The following is a 19,589-nucleotide window of genomic DNA, read 5'->3' as shown; positions in this document are numbered from 1 at the left end:
CCCTGCAAATAAAAACCTTTTCTAAAGGACTTTTATGGTGTCAGTGTCCAAAGTTGTTGGGTACTAACCCTGGGAACCCCTAGACGTGGAAGAACAAGCCAAGCGGAGGTAACCAGTAAGCCCAAAAGTCAAGGCCGCCCTGCCAAGGGTTATGGCCGCTACATTTAGTTTATGCTTTTTTACATATAACTTTTAGATGATGCTTTCCCATTCACATAAAGGGCACACAAAGACATTGTAAAACTTATGGGGCTTTTTTTGCACTTGTGAACAGTAAAAAAGACTGATTTGTAAGGAACATTATCTGCATGGAACATTGAACAAGAAAACTCAATAGCTGGTGCCTTGACAATAACTCATTCCAGAGCCCTTTCTCGGGTGAACAAGCTTTAAATGTAGCTTTCATTGTACCATTTATGGGGCACTTGTTTTTTGTATCAGAAATTAATTAGAAGAAAGATATGAATACATTGCTCTCACAGTGTGAAATCTCAGCTACATGCACTCTCCAAGCACATAATAGAAAGAACACAACTAAATACTTACAAATCTTGCTTGTTGAAATCAAGTGCATATTGTGTTCAAGCATGTGTTTAGTTGGACTCACAACCTTATTAACATGAAAACATTTGTTTGGAAATAATTCAAGCAAATATATTACTTTAGGCCAAACTCTGCCTTATTATTTTTTAGTGTTTTAAATTTTTTTATCCCTTGTGTGTAGAAAACTTGTAAATACACTACTTACCATCTTTAGGAATTATGCACACTGGGTATTTAGCCACAGTGCATGAGGCTCCAGCATTAAGTTGCAGATGAGGGCACAGATGAACAATCCAACCCTGCAGCTGGCAGCCTGTCAAACGCTATTTGAGACTGACAGCGAGGGCTTTAATGTGCACCTAGCAGTACAAACATTTAGGGCACTATTAAAATAGTAAGGGTCCTTTCACACGGGGCAGATCAGTGATGATTCCGCCCGTGGATATCTGCTTGCTCAGAGCGGATCGCTCCGTCGATCCCCGCTGAGCAGGAAGATGACAGGTCCACACTGTGCAGGGACGGACCTATCAGAGCGCCGATCTCCCCTATGGGAGATTGGATGACGACGGACCGCAGTGTCCGTCGTCACCCGATCCGATGACGGATGGAAAAGTAGGTTTTTCCTCCGTTACACTTTTTCGGGTCGGATGTCAGCGGACATGTCACCGCTGACATCCGATGCTCCATAGAGGTCTATGGAACATCCGTTCAGGTCCGCCTCAAAAACTGACAGGTGGGCCTGAACGGATCGGCCATGTGAAAGAGGCCTAATTTTCACAAAATTTACCATTTTTAAACAGTGTAAAATTATGGGGCACTGGAGGCAGCAATCATAGAGCGGAGCAAATCTGATATATTTAATAATGGTAAATTTTGTGAAAAGGAATACTGTTTGTGTATGTAAATAGGATTTAATATTTATATATTTGTTCTAATATTCTCCTTTTGAATATGTAGTGGTTACCATTTTCTCCTTACTGGATTCTCTACGGGTCCCAAAGAATTGTAGTAGAAACACATTGACCTAAGGGGACAATTGCTATGAGGCAATATATGTAAAATATCTTATATGAGGAGTATAAGTAATACATTATATAATGAATCTGATATGATATACCAGTTGGTAAAAAAAGATTTTAGGATCATGTAGATCCATGTATTCATGTTTTAATTTCATCAATAAAGTATTGCCAAATAGATTTAAGTAGTACCCTGTTTCCCCTAAAATAAGACCTAGCATGAGTGTCGGTGATGGCTGCAATATAAGCCCTACCCCCAAATAAACCCCATCCTCTTTCCCCAAAAATAAGCCCTACCCTGAGAATAAGACATAGAAGGACTTTAACTAGGGCTTATTTGGGGGGTAGGGCTTATATTGCAGCCATCGTCGACAATCACGCTAGGTCTTATTTTAGGGGAAACAGGGTATTGAGTGTTAAGTTCATACCCGTAAAATTTGTGCATACATCATTGGGGAATTTCTAGAAAATATCATGTTGATATAAAGCAAATCTGTCACAAACCTGGTTATTTCAAACTCAGGATATCAAAATGGACCCACCCCTCCTGACTCCCAAATTCCCTACTGGTGAGTGACCTGTGTCCCTGGATGTAAAGACCATTTTCCATAGTAACCACTGCCTATGAATGTTTGAGGGCCAATGCATACCTTTTCAGTGCAGTACATTGTGGTAAAATGTGGCACTGCCATTCGCCGAATAGTAGTTCAATGCCGTAAGGCAGTGGTCTCTGCGGCCCGTGGGCCAAATTTGGCCCTCTGCTTGCTTTTCTCTGGCCCTTGAGGCACTATTACTCACACCGACACCAGCAATGGACCATTATTCCCCCAATGACACCAGCAATGGGGCACTATTCCTCCAATAACAATGACAGGGCACTATTCCCACTCCTATTGACCAGAAGTGCTAAGTCAGAGGCATTGTTTACTCCCACTGACACTGAGACATTTTCTACTCCTGTGGGACCACAGTTCACCCCCCCCAATGTCTGAAGGACAGTAAACGGACCCTTTGCTTAGAAAGTTTGGAGACCCCCAGCACTAAGGCAATGCAGGTCCAAGGCATATGCAGCGCAGTGCACTACAAGGCACAGGGAAGCAGTACTGTACATTGTGGTGTGCAGTGTGTTACCAAAAATGTTGCATGTCTGTTTTTTTAATGTTTTAGTGCATTGCAAGCCCAATTATTTAAGCCAGGAAAAAAAACTGAGAAAAAAGCACAATCCATGTGCTCAGAACCACCTGTTCATACGGGGAGACTATAATGGTGCATGATTGGTGCAATAACAAGTGACAACCCATACACAGCTATAACCAAAGCAAAAATATTAATCTACCAGATATAAAAGTAAATAAATATGAACATATCAAAATCGAATAAATAATGATAAATGAACCAAATAGCACCACTCCACAGTATGTTTGTATGTCTCTTTTAAAACTTTTTTAAAATATGTGTTACATTTACTTAATTGTTTTTGATCTGTACGGCTGTTTTTATCTCTGTTGTCACTTGGTAGTCTTGATCATGTCAGGTGCTGCCTCTAATTCATACCTTATCCTGCACCACCAAAGCTTTAAAAGGCACAGGTGGCTTTTCACAGTAGGCTGATGAGGATTTCCCAGAAACGTGTCCCAACCAGCACAAAACTGATGTGACATTACTCCAGAGGGCGGACGTTGTCTGTGCTTATGTCTTCCCCAGCTACAGAGGATTTCATTGGGCTGGGTTCACACCTATGCAAATTGGATGCGGAAATTCACAGAACATTTTAAAATTTGTTCCAATCAGTTTGGTTCACATATCTGTGTTGCATTCGCACTCCGCATTGACCAAAAAAAGTGTGCATTTTCTAGGCAGTGTGGTGCAAATTGCAGGCACATATTCTTCTATGGGAACGCATCTGATTTGCAGATGTGTTCCATAGTGAACAGGCATTCTCTCCCCCTTCTCACTACTCCTCCCCCTCTCCCTTCTCAGCTTATCCGCAGATACAATGGAGAGGCACCGCTGAACAGCTGCTTTTTCTCTTCGCAGAGAAAACGGAGCTGGAATTTACATCGCACATGTGTGAACCCAGCCTCAATTTACTGCACATACAGGCTCCTTTTTTGTGCTTGGCCTTTTATTTTTATCTGTTCGTTTGAATGGACTGCCTTATCTCAGTGTACATTAACACAGTGCATTAGGATACCAAGGTCGAATAGGACCTAAAAGTCAAAAGATCTGACCATCCTGTCAATTTCTGTAATTTCCATCCTTGGAATGATCTTGTGAAGCTAACCTTCTTGCTAACTACTTTCTAGCTCCCATATCTATGAAAATGCAGGCTGGGTGTTCACTGGTTCCATGCATTGCTTTTTGTAATTAACCCTGGAAAGGTTTAATGCATGTACTAAAAACAGTAAGAAAAAAGGGAAAATGTGAGAAATACCTGGCTGGATAGAAAGGGATCATACAATTGTAGAGCTGAACATTCTATGTGCTGTTTATTGAATCCATGTCTATGGATAGGACATTAACCAGGAAAGAATATATATCCGTTGTAATGCCATTTGATATATTTAATCAATCAATCATTTAAAAAATTATTTATTTGACATTTCAATTAATTAAAAACTGATGTAATTTTTTTTACTGGTTGTTTCCAGTGTGGTAAATGTAAAGTCTAAACTCTGAATAAATTAGATAATGATGCAGCAGCTGTGCAGCAAAAGGATTTACTGATTTTACTTTGCATTCTACACACCCTTATAAAATCAACTATAACTGGAATTTATCCTGCTTTTATTATTGCAGTAAATGTAAACCCAGATAAATTGCACTAGGGTTGATTTACTAAAGGCAAATAGACTGTGCACTTTATAGTAAAGAATACCCAATCAGATTCAAGGAAAATGCAACAAGCATTTTTGCTTGCACATGATTGGATGAAGGAAATCAGCAGAGTTTTACCACATTTACTAAGCTTTGGGTAAAATAACTTGCAAAGTGTACAGTCTATTTACAGTTTGTAAATCAACCCCAGTGTGTATAATAAACTATTTCCATTATTATTATTATAATACAATTTTAATATTTTTTTGCATCTCAGTGCTGCTGGTCACCCGCAGCCTATTTTTTGTCACTTCTTGTCTACATGTATACTGTATGCTCCAGCAACCGATGAACGACGCATCTCAGGGTGAGTTTCCTAATGGTGACAACAGTGGCTGAACCCTGTGCAATGTTCATCAGCACGGCAGAGTGTAGTCTCCATTGGAAGAGCATGTAATAAGTTGATGAAACAGGAGAACACTTTGGAGAGAGGAACAAAACGTTCTCACCATATAACAGGATATGCCTGAACTAGTACCTTAATCGCAGGATCACCCAGTATTATTTTAATAAGACACAAATTTAGAAATATTGGATGTGAATTTTAGTAATTGAGTTTACGTTAAAACAGTTTTTTTTTTTTAACAACTTTAAGTCCTATGCAGTTGCAAAATCAACAATAGGTCAATGTAATGCATACATGTACATATAATGTACATAATAAGTTATACTTATATATTTATTAGGAATAAACATGTACAACCTAAACTCTAGTTTTTTATATACATTGTATCTACAGCCGTTTTCTTTTCCTTGATGTATTATAATTTTAGCAAGTATTTTCCTTAGTGTTTCTTTTTATTCAGCTTTTATAGGGTTATGTATATAGTGGTAATTGTCTAAAAAGTGATTAAATGTGGTATACTTTAATTTGGCTGTGAATTTGATTTAGTATCTTTTGATCAACCTAACTTGTATTATACATGTCAAGAAATTCTGTAGGTATTGTTTTCAGATGAATAAACAATAAAAGCTGGGGAGGCAGTGTGTACTTGTGTGTTTTGTCTACACTTTGTATTGGACTGTTACTGAATGCCAATGGGATGTGCCTGCAGCCAGCAGCTGCAGTGGTATGTCTGGAAGTTGGTTGTGTAAAAAATACATTACTCTCTTTAGTTCTGAGAGAGAACAAGAAACAGCGCAGAGTCAAGAGGCTACACCTCTGGCCTGAAGCAGTGTGGACTGCTACTGAAATACAATTGCAATGGATTAAATAAATCTCAGAATAAAGGTTCAGTGAGCAAATTGTCTTGCTGAAAACTGTAAAGGGGTTCCTGATTAGTACCAAGAGCTGACAATTTTTTCGTTTTCTTTTTTAAAGGGAAAATTCCAGTAGGAATTTGGCACAGGATTTCAATTATGTGTCCCTCTGGATCTTTTTTTTTGGCTCAGGAGTACATCATTATGGTGGCTGGAATGTCCAGTATGCCTCAAATAACAGATTTCTCACCCTTTTACCTGGTGAGCGGTGTGAGCCAGATTCAATGAAGACCATGCTGCTTTTAATCGGAAAGAGCTTTAGGGATTTTGGAGTGTGATTTATAACCCACAAAACCCACAGTGATCTGATTACTTTAGATTGAGCCCATGTTTGATCAGGATATTGGACCTGTGATTTGCTTTTTGATTGTTACTGCTGGTAGTTTGGTCTTCAGTTCTGACCTTGAAAACTTCTTCAATTCTCTTTTGGGTTAGAGGTGAGGTTGTGTTGGAACCATTGTTATGTTTTCGATATGGTCCCTGTTTGAGAAATTTCCTGACACATTACAGTTACTCAGACAGCAATAAAAATGATTTTTATTGGAATTGGGGAAGGTTTAGATTATGGTTACTACCCATTTCCCTAATCCCCTCGCTTTCTTTGTGGTCATTAGAAAATACACATGGAGTGAGTCTCCCAAAGAGTAATACAGAGAGTCTTGAAAACCTCACAGTGGTTCTGTTCCTTCCATATCCTTTGTGAGACCTTATATTTTAAACCACGGCACCATCTGTATAGAATTTATTTGGTCTCCTTGGTGTGGACAATACAGCCATAGTCTTTATTTTAGTTAATATGTACTAGATACACCAGTTGAAATTACTTGTTTTTGGGATTCTGTTTGACATTTAAGCTGCTCATCTACACAGCTGGGTTATTACAGGAGTCCAGTAACAGAGTTCTACAGAATATTATAACTTCTGGAGATTTTTATTTGTTCAGTCGAGGGACATCAGCAACATCTTGTGGCCCAGTTTTTCCTATCTTATCTGCCTCAGGGAGTTGTTCCCTTTGCTTGTAAACAACATCTGTGCCTACAAATTTGCATCATTGTTTCACCATGGTTTTCCGAACTCAAATCACTATGAATATGACAGACATAAATAATAGACCAAAACGTAATGGGTGAAGTGGAAGCTAACCATTACAGTTTAACAATGTGATGAAGGAAAGAGATGACTCATACACCGTCAGTGGCAAATTGTACAGGTCACAGAACAGATGTCCTTTGACTTTCTGCCAATGGCCAAAAGTTTGAGGCTTTTCTAGAGCAGCTGGGGAACTGTAGTATCAGCAAACTATTTCATCTCCAAGATTGCATAGAGTTTTGGTTTAAATCTTATAATTTGGTTATTGTGTTATTTTAAACTATGGTTGCATTAGCAAGCATGGTGTTGCAGTGTTTGTTGGGTCCAGTTATTAACAAGGACACTATCTGCATGGAGTTTGTGTATTTCCCCTGGGTTTACACGGGTTCTTACTACAATTATATCTCACAACTCAAATATACTAGTGGGTTACTTGAATCCTAAATAAGTAGCGTTAAATATGCAATAGAATCTTTGAACAAGACCTCCAAACTGTTTTATAGTACTGTAACACAAACAGTACATTGTGGTGCAGATGTATTGTGGAGGCACATCGGGGTGTGATAGCGGTTGTTGCAATAACCCTTTTATTTTGCTGCACACTACTGCAATACAAATTTGTGAAATTGGCCTCTGTAGTCCATGCTAATTTATAACTTACGATGCATTAACATTTAGTGAGTTTTTCAATCAGCAAATACACAAATATATTTTTTTGAAAATAGTTTTCTTTTCTAAAATACTTTAAAATACATTTAATTGAATATACCATGTTGCAAAATTATGTAGAATTACTTTTTATAATGTGGTAAACATGGCCTAAGTGGAAATCAATTCTGTAGCTATTCTATTTAGTTTGATGTTATTTTTCAACAGAGTTTGATTTGTCTGTATAACTGTGGTGGGTTTGGGCACTGTAACTTCTTCTAGGGTGCTGATTACTCTGAATAGTTCTATGGCATTATGGGCTTGATTTATTAAAGCTGCAGATTGCAAAATCTGGTGCAGCTCTGCATAGAAACCAACCAGCTTCCAGGTTTTAGGCTGGGTTCACACTGCTGCGGCTACGAGAACCGGATGTGATTCGCACCGCACTGCAGTGCAAATCACATCCGATCAGATAGTATGGCTGAATTCGCATCGCACCCGCCCCAAACTCGCACAGGACCCTTTTTTTGGTCCGCAGCAGAATCGGATCGTATGGGTGTTCACACCATGCGATCCGATTCCTGTCCGAGTTTGCAGATCGCACTGCGATATGCGAACTGATCTGGGGGTATCATTAACGTTTCACTGACACTCCCAGCAGTTCGCATAGGGCAGTGTGAACTGCCGCCGGGAGGTATGCGATGCGGGAACCCGCCGCTGCAGTGTGAACCCAGCCTTATTGTCAAAGCTTAGTTGAACAAGCTGAAGTTAGAAGCTGATTGGCTATCATGCACAGCTGTACCAGTTTTAGTAAATCAACTCCAATAAGTCACTGATGTATAAGTGCAAAAAAGTTAACATTTTACTGAATCAGTTTCTCATCATATACCTTTATAGCAGAGGTGTTCAACCTGTGGCCCATAGGCCACATTCTGCCCAAGACAGCTATGAATACGGCCTAACACAAAATCATAATATTTACTTAAAAATTTAAATTTTACATTTGGCGAACAGATATGGCCTAGAAAACATTTGACAATATCTCTTTACTTTGAGAGACTCAGAGCTGAATCTTCTCAAAGGAAAATATCCTACTCTTTACATTCACTGCTTGTTCTTGTCATCAGTTTTTGGCAGCAAGCTATATTTGTGAGCAACTATTTTCAAGGATGAAGGACAAATTGCAATAAGCAAAATTAGAACCAAAATATCAGATGAGCACCTTGAAAATTCCTTGAGAATTGCTAATACATTCATAAAATACACACAAAAGAAAAAACTAGCAGGTGCACTGATCAACAGTTTAGTATAGCCCTCCAGTTGGCTATTCCTGATAATTAGACAAGTCCAAGGGGTGCTGCTGCTCTCTGTGGATCCTCTGGGTGGCAGGAACACATCTAGTCAAAAACACAAAAGAAGAGAGCACAAAGCTGCCCTAGTGTAACACAGCTTTTAGATGGTAAAGTTAAAAACACTACAATGATCAAACTCACATTGTGTGAAGATAGATACAGCATAAGGATTCCACTGTGGCTGCACTCCTAGAACCATCTCAAGATCCTGACAGGGGAAGGGAGAGCCGTGGATGTTCAATCTAGATGCCTGGATCCTGGCAGCGGTTCTGAGGCTATTTACCACCATGCTCTATGTACAAATCCTAATGCACATTTGCCTGGTCCAGCTGACACTGCTCTCCGAGGACACATAAACCCACACAAGCAGGATGCAGGGGGGGAAGAGAGTGGGACGTCACACAGTTTGCATGACAATGCGTTTTGGAGACGTGGCCTCCTTGTGTTTTTAACTTTACCATATTAAAGCCGAGTTACACTAGGGTGGCTTTGCGCTCTCATCTTTTATGTTTTTGTTTAATACATCCATAGAACCAGATATTAATTTATGAAAAACAGTGTCAAATATCACACTAGTTTCATGTTGCCCTCTTACTTTCATAATAAAAAATATTGCAAAATAAGAAAGCTTTATTGCACAGATATTATCTACATTAGACCTTATCTATATAGTGATTGTTAACTTGTGATCTGCCATACTTTTTCTGCTCATCAGGTATCCCTAATGTTAGTGTATTTTATGTGTAGCCAAAGACAATTCCTCTTCTTTCAATGTGGCCCAGGAAGGTCAAAAGGTTGGACACTGCTACTTTATAAAATCATCTAAGGGGAAGACAATATTATACACAACTTATATAGTGCCAACAGTTTACGCAGCGCTTTACAATGTATATAACTTCATACAATATAACTTCACCTTAGCATTGTGAACCACTGCAGGGAGAAGGTTAAGAAGCTTTTTTGTGATCCCAGATTAGATGAAACCAGCAGTTTTGTTCACCTCTTGCAATATCTAACCCATAATCAATGTACCTTGGCTCTGCACCCAGCAATCTTGATTTACTCCTAGCACTAAGGCCGATTACACACTAGTAGCTTTTTTTTTTTCACCCCAGCAGGGCTGAACAAATAAAAAATGACATCTCAGGAGGAGCCGATGTACTAACTATCCGACGTTAGAACAGCAATCTCCCCTGCTGTTCTATTGTGTTCTGACAGGGGGATTGCCCCCTGCCAGAACACTCTGGTCAGAACACTTCAGTCAGCGCTCTCAGCCATTGGCTGAGAGCACTGATCTCCCAATCAGCAGACCTTTTTCAGTCATGACCAACTGAATGTTGGCTAGTTTCTATTGAACAGGCCAATGCCGTCTGACATTTGGCCCACATGTACTAAGCTTAAATCTCAGTTCTTATAACCTGTAATGGTCACACCATAATAAAACAACAACAATCCTTCCATCTCTATTGCTACCATGGCTTTAAATGTACACTGAAGGTGGAGCTCTAATGTGTACTCAGCTTCTTTTGCATTGTTCATTGAGGCAGATTGCAAAACAACAATTAGAGAGGGTGCACTGACCTAGAGCATTACCAAAATACATTTTATTTAAGAATAAAAGCAACAAGTGTTATGCTAAACAACAAACGCATGGATTGTATATGTATATCATAGCAAGTGAGAGCAATCGCCTCCAGGTCTGCTGTAGTCAACCAGTAGTATGGGAAGACCAGGCAGCTGTCAGAAACCATGAATCAGACTGAGGCAGAAGTACAATTAAATCACACTTGTTTATTAATAAAAATAAAAAGGTAAATAGAAAAAGCGTAGTCAAAGCATAGCCAGAGTCCAGTAACCTGATAGAGTAGTCAGCCAGACCAGAGTTTAATACCCAGATCGGGTAGTCAGCCAGGCCAGAAGTCAGGGATCCAAGTAGAGCAACAGCAAGCAGGATAAGGAGCCAGAAGGGATGTCAGCAAGCCACTCTTTAAACAGAACCGCAGGAGATGGTTTCTTCTGATGTGACCAAAGCGAAGGCAGAGGTGAAGTGAGCTGGATGGCTTTAAGTAGGCAGGTCAGACAAACATGATCAGGAACAGCTGGTAACTGTGGAGAGAGATGAGAGCTGGCAATTAGCCGACAGCTGAGCAGCCAGCCCAAAGAAGGAAGGGCTAAGCCAGCCCTGACAGCAGCTTCCTTAATGGCCAACACATTTCAAGGGATCACCCTCTTTACCAGAGCCAAAATAGTGAATGACCAACCACTCATTTAAGTGCACATTCTGTATATAAATATATTATGCAGTGTCCACATTAATAAACTCCACCACCCTCAAATAATTATGGGGTGGAGTCACATCTTCCAACATCTGTATAGCCCATGATACATGGATTAAATAGCAGTATATATACCAAACTTAACCACTTGCCGACCAGTCGCCGTCATTATACTGCGGCAGGTTGTCATGATCACGCAAACCATTGTAGCTGTACATAGATCCCTTTAGGCGGGATAGCAGGCATGCAAACAGGGGTGCCAATGCTTGAGACCCGTGGTCGAGATGACCGACAGCCACGATCGATTTGTGGGCAGGAGAAGTCCTAGTTGCAATCTCGGAACACTCAAGAGGATAGTATGTGACCGGTCAAAACATATTAATGCATTAAAATGTTTGTTCACCAATGCCAGAAGTCTGCCAAGCAAAATAGGTGAGTTGGAAGCTCTGGTGCATCAGGAGAGCTGTGATGTAATCGTTATTGCTGAAACTTGGCTTCATTCCTCACATGACTGGGCTATTAATATTCCTGGCTATGCACTCTTTCGGAAAGAGTAAAAAGGAAAGGTGGAGGGGTCTGTCTGTATGTGAGAAGTGATCTCAAAGCGCGTGTGAAAGAGGACTTGGTGGACGGAGAGTGTGATGAGTCTGAAGCATTATAGGTGGAACGGCATACAGATGTGCGTAGTTCAAAGTTAATCATTGGAGTTTGTTATAGACCAGACCAATGTTAATGAGGAGGTGGAGACTCAGCTCCTTGCACAGATGGAAAGGGCTGCAAGGGCTGGAAAAGTGATAATAATGGGGGATTTTAACTACCCAGAAATTGACTGGAGTAATGTCACTGCTGAGACAGTTAAAGGGCAAAAATGTATAAACCTATTACAGGACAATTTTATGGTGCAGTTTATTGAGGCCCCAACTAGGAATGATGCTCTGTTGGACCTGGTAATCTAAAACCATGCAGAGCGTATTACTAATGTTCAGATAAAGGAATACCTGGGTAGCAGTGACCATAACATGATTTCATTTGATATTAGCTATAAGCAAAAATTATATACGGGAAAGATAAAAACACTTAATTTCAAGAGAGCAAATTGTCCAAGGATGAGGGCTGCTCTCCAGGACTTAGACTGGGAAAGACTTTTGGCATCAATGGGCATAGAACAGAAATGGGAATTTTTCAAAAAGATTGTTTGTGAACTGACTTCAAAGTATATTCCCATGGGCAATAATTTTAAAAGGCTAAAAATAAAACCTATATGTCTCACGGACAAAGTTAAAAAAGCTGTAAACTATAAGAAAGGAGCTTTTACAAAATATAAAAATGAAGGAACACTAGTGTCATTTAAATGTTACAAAGAATATAACAGAATATGTAAAAAGGAAATCAAGGATGCAACAATTCAAAAACTAAAGACAGATTGCAAAAGATAGGACAAAACCCCAAAAATTCTTCAACTATATTAATAGTAAAAAGGTCAAGTCTGAGCATGTAGGCCCTTTACAAAATAATCTAGAGTGGGTGACTGGGGACAAAGAGAAGGTGTCATGTACCTGGTGGTTGAGCCCGCGGATGCTGGGAGCGGCTACTCGTATTCCTCCGGCTCAGGAACTCCTGGTAGAGGAGACAGAGGTTCAAGAGCGCAGAAGGGGCACAAGTGCCAAGCAGGACACAGGTGTCAGGACTGATCCGGCTCCGGGTACTGGAGAGGAGCAGATGCAGCAGGAACAGCGACCAGCAGGAGGTGAGAGCAGTGGAAGATGCACACGCTGAAGCAGCGGGGAAGGTGTTCTGTAGTACGGCTTCTCACAGCAGACCCGCAAGCAGGTAAGGCAGGATACTGGAAGACTGGCACCTTGGAGGGACGGCAGACTGGACGAGGTCGTGGACAAGCCGGGTCAGGAACAGGCAGGCAGATAGGTACCGAATCAGCAGGCAGAAGAATCGTCAGACAAGCCGGGGTCGTGGGCAGGCAGCAAACAAGTAGTCGTCAGGGTAAGCCGGCTCACAGGAGTAATAAGTATCAAGCAGGAGCAAGGGATCACGACAGGAACGCTGTAGACCGGACAGCAAGGAGGCAAGGCAACAGGTCCCTTTAAGTAACCCCTTTGGCGCCAAGAGCCATCACGGTGCGCTCCCGCGTGCACGCGCATGCAAGCACGCGCGCTGCCGCGTGCGCTCAACAACACCAGCACCATCTGCGTCAACGCGCACCCGCGTGCGCCCATCAGGACATCTGCGCACCCGCGTGCGCCCACCTACGTTAGTGCGCACCCGCGTGCGTCCACCTGCGTTAGCGCGCACCCGCGTGCGCCGACAGACACTCACAACAGGGGCTTTGCGGCCCAAACCTTCAGGAGCAGTCGGATGACTGGGCTGACCTTCTTGACAGAAGGCTAATTTATTAAATACTTTCTTCAGCTCTGTGTATACAAAGGAGCATGGGGGAGCTCATGTCCATAATGGGGGTGGTAGTGACACAGCCCCAAATCCACAATGGCTCAAAAGTGATATGGTCCAGAAATATTTGGACAGAAAAAAGGTGGATAAAGCACCTGGACCTGATGGCATCCACCCACGGATGCTAAAATAATTGAGCTTTGTAATTTCAAAGCCATTGTATCTAATTTTTAGGGACTCATTAATAACAGGAATAGTACCACTGGATTGGCGAAGGGCCAATGTGGTGCCTATATTTAGAAAGGGAACAAAGTCTTTACCAAGAAACTATAGACCTGTTAGTTTAACTTCTATAGTTGGGAAGATACTGGAGAGATTAATAAAAAAACACATAGACGAGTTCTTGCAGGAAAAAAATATTTTAAGCAACAGACAGCATGGATTCATGAAAGACAGAAGTTGTCATACAAACCTGATTTCTTTTTATGAGGCGGTAAGTAAAACCTTGGACAGAGGGGTGGCGGTGGATGTGGTATACTTGGATTTTGCAAAAGCGTTCGAAATAGTTCCGTACACACGTCTCATGTGTAAGGTAAAGTCTACAAGTTTGGAAATATCAGTTTGTAAATGGATAGAAAACTGGCTAAAAGACAGAATTCAGAGAGTAGTGGTTAATGATTCTTACTCTGAATGGTCTAAGGTTATCAGTGGTGTACCCCAAGGTTCAGTGCTGAGACCCTTACTTTTTAATAACTTTATAAATGATATAGGGTCTGGGATCAAAAGTAACATTTCCATCTTTGCAGATGACACCAAGCTATGCAGTGGAATAAAGTCCTTACAGGATGTCTCGAAATTACAAGCCGACCTCAATGCTCTGTCTAATTGGGCGACTATGTGGCAGATGAGGTTTAATGTTGAGAAATGTAAAGTTATGCACTTGGGGGCTAAGAATATGCATGCATCATACATGCTAGGGGGAGTACAACTGGGGGAATCCATAGTGGAGAAGGATCTGGGGGTTTTGGTAGATCATTAGCTCAATAATAGCTCAATAGCTCATTAGCTCAATAATAGCATGCAATGCCAAGCTGCGGTTTCCAAAGCGAGCAAAGTCCTTTCTTGTATTAAGAGAGGTATGGACTCCAGAGAGAGAGATATAATTTTGCCCCTGTTCAAATCATTAGTAAGACCTCACCTGGAATATGCAGTTCAGTTTTTGGGCACCAGTTCTCAGAAAGGATATTGGGGAACTGGAAAAAGTGCAGAGAAGGGCAACCAAACTGATAAGAGGCATGGAGGAGCTCGGCTATGATGAAAGATTAGAGGAACTGAATTTATTCACTCTTGATAAGAGGAGATTAAGAGGGGGTATGATCAACATGTACAAATATATAAGGGGTCCATATAGTGAACTTGGTGTTGAGTTATTCACTTTACAGTAACAAAGAGGACAAGGGGGCACTCTTTATGTCTAGAGGAAAAGAGATTTCATCTCCAAATACGGAAAGATTTCTTCACAGTAAGAGCTGTGAAAATGTGAAATAGAGACCCTGCAGAGGTGGTTCTGGCCAGCTCAGATTGCTTTAAGAAAGGCCTGGATTATTTCCTAAGTGTACATAATATAACTGGGTATTAACATTTATAGGTAAAGTTGATCCGGGGAAAATCCGATTGCCTCACGGGGGATCAGGAAGGAATTTTTTCCCCTGCTTTAGCAAATTGGATCATGCTCTGCTGGTGTTTTTTGCCTTCCTCTGGATCAACTGTGGGTATAGAATTGGGTATATGGGATTGTATGATATTATTATTTTTTTTTTGTGTGGTTGAACTGGATGGACTTGTGTCTTTTTTCAACCTAACCAAGTAACTATGTAACTATCCCAGTTCTGTGAGGAGAGGAGAGAGAGATGTGAGGAGAGAGATGTGAGTTCCCGAGCTGGGAACCACAATCTCTCATCTCCTGTAGTTAGTCCCATCCCCCACAGTTAGAACACACACATAGGTAAGACAGTTAACCCCTTGATCGCCCCCTAGTGTTAACCCCTTCCCTGCCAGGGACATTTACACAATAGTCAGTGCATTTTTATAGCATTGATTGTTGTATAAATGTCAATGCTCCCAAAAATGTATCAAAAGTGTCTGATATGTCCGCCATAATGTCTCAGTCCCGATAAAAAAAAAAAAATCACAGATCGTCGCCATTACTAGTAAAAAATAATAATAATAATAATAAAAATGCCATAAATCTATCCCCTATTTTGTAGATGCTATAACTTATGTGCAGACCAATCAATATATCCACTTTTTGCAATTTTTTGCATCAAAAATATGTAGAAGAATACATATCAGCCTAAACTGAGGAAAACATTTGCTTTTTTTTAAAAAAAGTTGGGGCTTTTTATTACAGCAAAAACTACAAAATACTGTGTTTTTTTCAAAATTGTTACTCTTTTTTTGTTTATAGTGCAAAAAATAAAAACCGAGATGATCAAATACCACCAAAACAAAGCTCCATTTGTGGAAAAAAAGGGACGTCAATATTGTTTGGGTACAGAGTCGCATGACTGCACAATCGTCAGTTAAAGCAATGCAGTGCCGTATCTCAAAAAATGGCCTGGTCATTGAGCAGCCAATTCTTCCAGGGCTGAAGTGATTAATGCATTTCACTTATATGCACAGTACAAAACAATAACTTCGTAATTGGTGATGAAAAATGTATGCAAATACATGTGTTTGTTAGTGTGCATTAAACCTTCCAGGCTTGATGTCTGTAATGTGTTTATAAGTGAAATGCTTTAAGTTTGTTATATATGCTGCTATTTAATCCATGTATCATAGGCTATATAATGGAGTCTATTAATGGAGTCTATTAATGTGGACACTGCATAATAGGTGTATATATGTGCATTTAAATAAGTGGTTGGTCATTCACTACTTTGATGAAGCTCTGATGAAGAGGGTTCTCCCTTGAAATGCGTTAGCCATGATGGACGCTGCCTGTTCTTCCAATACTACTGGTTGACTACAGCAGACCTGGAGGTGATTGTTCTCATTTGCTATGATACAGTATGCATATTCATGCCATGCTTTTGTGAGTTTAACACTTGTTTCTTTTATTCTTAAATAAAATTTATTTTGGTAATGCGCTAGGTCGGTGCGCCCTACTCTTGTTGTTGTTTCTCAGTCCATAAGGATACCCATGGTCCTGATGGGACATTAAGAGTTCTGGCACTGATGAAGAATCCATATACTATATACCTCTAAGCTTACCACTCGAGCGTAGGATAGCAGCTTTTGGATTACATAGAGGCAGATTGTCAGCACAATCTGTGTGTCATGCCTACTGAATGTTTTGCAGTTCCTCCCAGTGCTACCTGACTAACTTATCATCTTGAGTCTCTTGAGTATCATCCAGTGTCACTTTTGAAATTTAGAGTAGGACAGCAAGATTATGGGACCTGGCCTTAAAATCAATTGTATAGATTTGCGCGTTGCGGGGAAATCTCTGCTGAATTGGGTCTTTAATCTGTCCTTGAATTGCACTTAAATTTTTAAAATTGTGATAGAGGAGTGTTTTCCCTGTTTATTTTATAGTAAAGCTATGGTTTTCATTAAACCTCTGTGCAAAATCAGTTTATATCAGTATATGACTATGGTATGCTGAATTAAAAAAAACAAAGCGATGATGGCCTACAGCAGGGATATGCAATTAGCGGACCTCCAGCTGTTGCAAAACTACAAGTCCCATCATGCCTCTGCCTCTGGGTGTCATGCCTGTGGCTGTCAGAGTCTTGCTATGCCTCATGGGACTTGTAGTTCTGCAACAGCTGGAGGTCCGCTAATTGCATATCCCTGGCCTACAGTAACAGATGAGGGCCAGTATCAGAAGATTATATGGTCATTTCTGTTTGGATTTTTTTTTTTTTTTTTAAGAAAACCTGTTGATATCCATTGCACGTTGCTTTTTATATGTATTCATAACAGTTTTTAGCCACATCATACAGAGTATGATTTTAGTAGCTTCTTTTTTATTTTTATTTTATAGGTTATGCAGATGTACCTCCCATTCTGTGGAATTGCCATATCCAATGCTCAACTTTTTTCTGCCTCAAGAAAGGAATATGACAGAAGTCGGGTGAGTGACTTTGAGTGTTTAATCGAGTAGACATATTGGTCTTTAACAGTAATGAAAAAGTTATAGAAGTATATAATTAGGTTTTAACAAAGTAACATTTAAAAATTCATGTCAATCAATCAGCAATCATCCTTAAAGTAGAAGTGCAGCCAAAGCTTGTATTTCTCCTATGGATCACACAGGAGTGCAGTTCATTTTGCACTCCTGTGACCCATTTTCAGCAGACAGTGAAGTCCGCTCTCTACTGATGTCACAGAGCCGGTCCAGGCTCAACGTCATTACGACCATGGAAGTTGGCATCTGTCAGATCCCTGAACTGCCACCCAGCTCAGCCTCTTATCGAGCCACTGATAGCCTAAACCAGTCACTCCCTCCACGGCCCAGCGCTCCAGTGAGCGAGAAGGGGGCAGAGCAGAAGGCTGCTGAATGACAGTCACCAGCTCTCTGCTCACAGGCTGTGAGAACTGAGCAATCAGCAGTGTTTGATCGCTCGGTTCTCAGTGTTTGAGGTGCCAGGGGACAGATGCAGCATCAGACCGATGCTGCATCCACCTAGGTAAGTATGAATAAAAAAAATAAAAAAAGCATACTTCTCTTTTAACTGCTTTGGCTTCTGTAAATTGATAAAAGTTGAACTCTAGTTGGTTACTGTTGATATTTAATACCATAAGAGCATGTGTGCTAGATAGGGATAAGTAGAACGGACCTAACATCCAGACTTTACTGAAATCAATGGCAGCTGAATCTTTCAAATCAATTCTGACCATTTTTAAGGCTAATAAAATACCATATCAGCAAGGTGAAATACAAAAAATGCAAAATTCCTTTAAAAAAAACATGCCTTGAACTTACTTTTGAAGTGACGCACCTATACCATGAAATTTACGAAGAAAAAAAAATGCTTCTTAAAGGGGTGGGAAGGGGTTAACACTAGGGGGTGATCAAGGGGTTAATTGTGTTCCATAGTATGTGTTCTCACTAAAGAGGGGAGGGGACTGTGTAGGGGAGATGACAGATCGCTGTTCATACTCTGTATGAACAGACGATCTGTCTCTTCTCCCCTCAGAAAACCGGAAACTGTGTGTTTACACACACAGATCCCGATTCTTGGTGTGTCAACAGCGATCGCGGGAGCCCGGCGATGATCGTGACTGCTGGGCACTTGCATCGGCCCCAGGGGAGAGCAGCGGGCATGCTCGCGCCCCTAGTGGCCACAAGGTTAAGCAACGTAACATAACGTTGTTTCGCCCAGCCATGCCATTTTACTGCAGTAAAACTGTGACAGCTGCTCAGCAAGTGGTTAACTTACTGCTGCAGCCAGAGGTTGGGTCTGCGGGAAAATGAACAACACATTTAGTTTGCCCATTTAGCAAGTGCTAAACATGCAAAGTTTGCCCCGAATTCAACACCGGTCCAAATTTGAAGCTCACCATTGCTATCAGGACTTCTTCTCTTCCCATATAAGTCAGTGAGAAGACAAAATAATTTTGAAACATTTCCATGCAACTTAGAAGTAGGCCAAACTACACCTGCTCCAGAGACACCTGCCTAAAAGGAGAATTCTCCTCATTTTTGTAGATTTTCTCAAATTTCTCCAATGGTACCCAAACAGGAAAAAACAACCTAGCAGGTTTTAACCCTTCCCTACTATATTCAAAGCTATTACATTTTTGGCTGCAAATACAGTTTAGGTCCCATGAATACTGGGCATTTAGCCCCAGTGCATGGAGCTCTGGAGTTAAGAAATGGGTGGAGGGAATAGGTGTCCTGTCCAGCCCTGCTGCCAGCAACCTGTTAAAAAAATCTATGAGAGTCTGACGGCTGTTGTGGCTGAACGGAGCTGAATGCTGCACCTAGCTGTATGAACACTTGGGGCAATATGTAGCCAGGATCGAAAGCTCAGACTTCAGACTTCTTGTGTTCTCGTCATTTTACACAGGGGGTAAACTGCCCTAAATGTTTGTACCACTCCATACACCATCCT

At 40.8% G+C, this 19,589-nt stretch overlaps 1 protein-coding gene across 1 annotated transcript in view; it reads left to right on the top strand.

Moving 5' to 3' along the window:
• Positions 1 to 19,589, top strand: part of PDE11A (phosphodiesterase 11A) — an 899,055-nt gene that overhangs the window by 358,791 nt on the left and 520,675 nt on the right. The window contains exon 3 of the mRNA XM_077448090.1: positions 17,516 to 17,605. Coding sequence (XP_077304216.1) covers positions 17,516 to 17,605 — 90 coding nt within the window. The remainder of the gene's footprint in view (positions 1 to 17,515; positions 17,606 to 19,589) is intronic.

Source organism: Lithobates pipiens, unplaced genomic scaffold (assembly GCF_037356315.1).
Source record: "Lithobates pipiens isolate NorthernLeopardFrog02 unplaced genomic scaffold, aLitPip1_a1.2 Scaffold_22, whole genome shotgun sequence".
NCBI lineage: Eukaryota > Metazoa > Chordata > Amphibia > Anura > Ranidae > Lithobates > Lithobates pipiens.
Note: the sequence above shows the minus strand (reverse complement) of the source record. Positions and strands in the feature narration are given on the sequence as shown.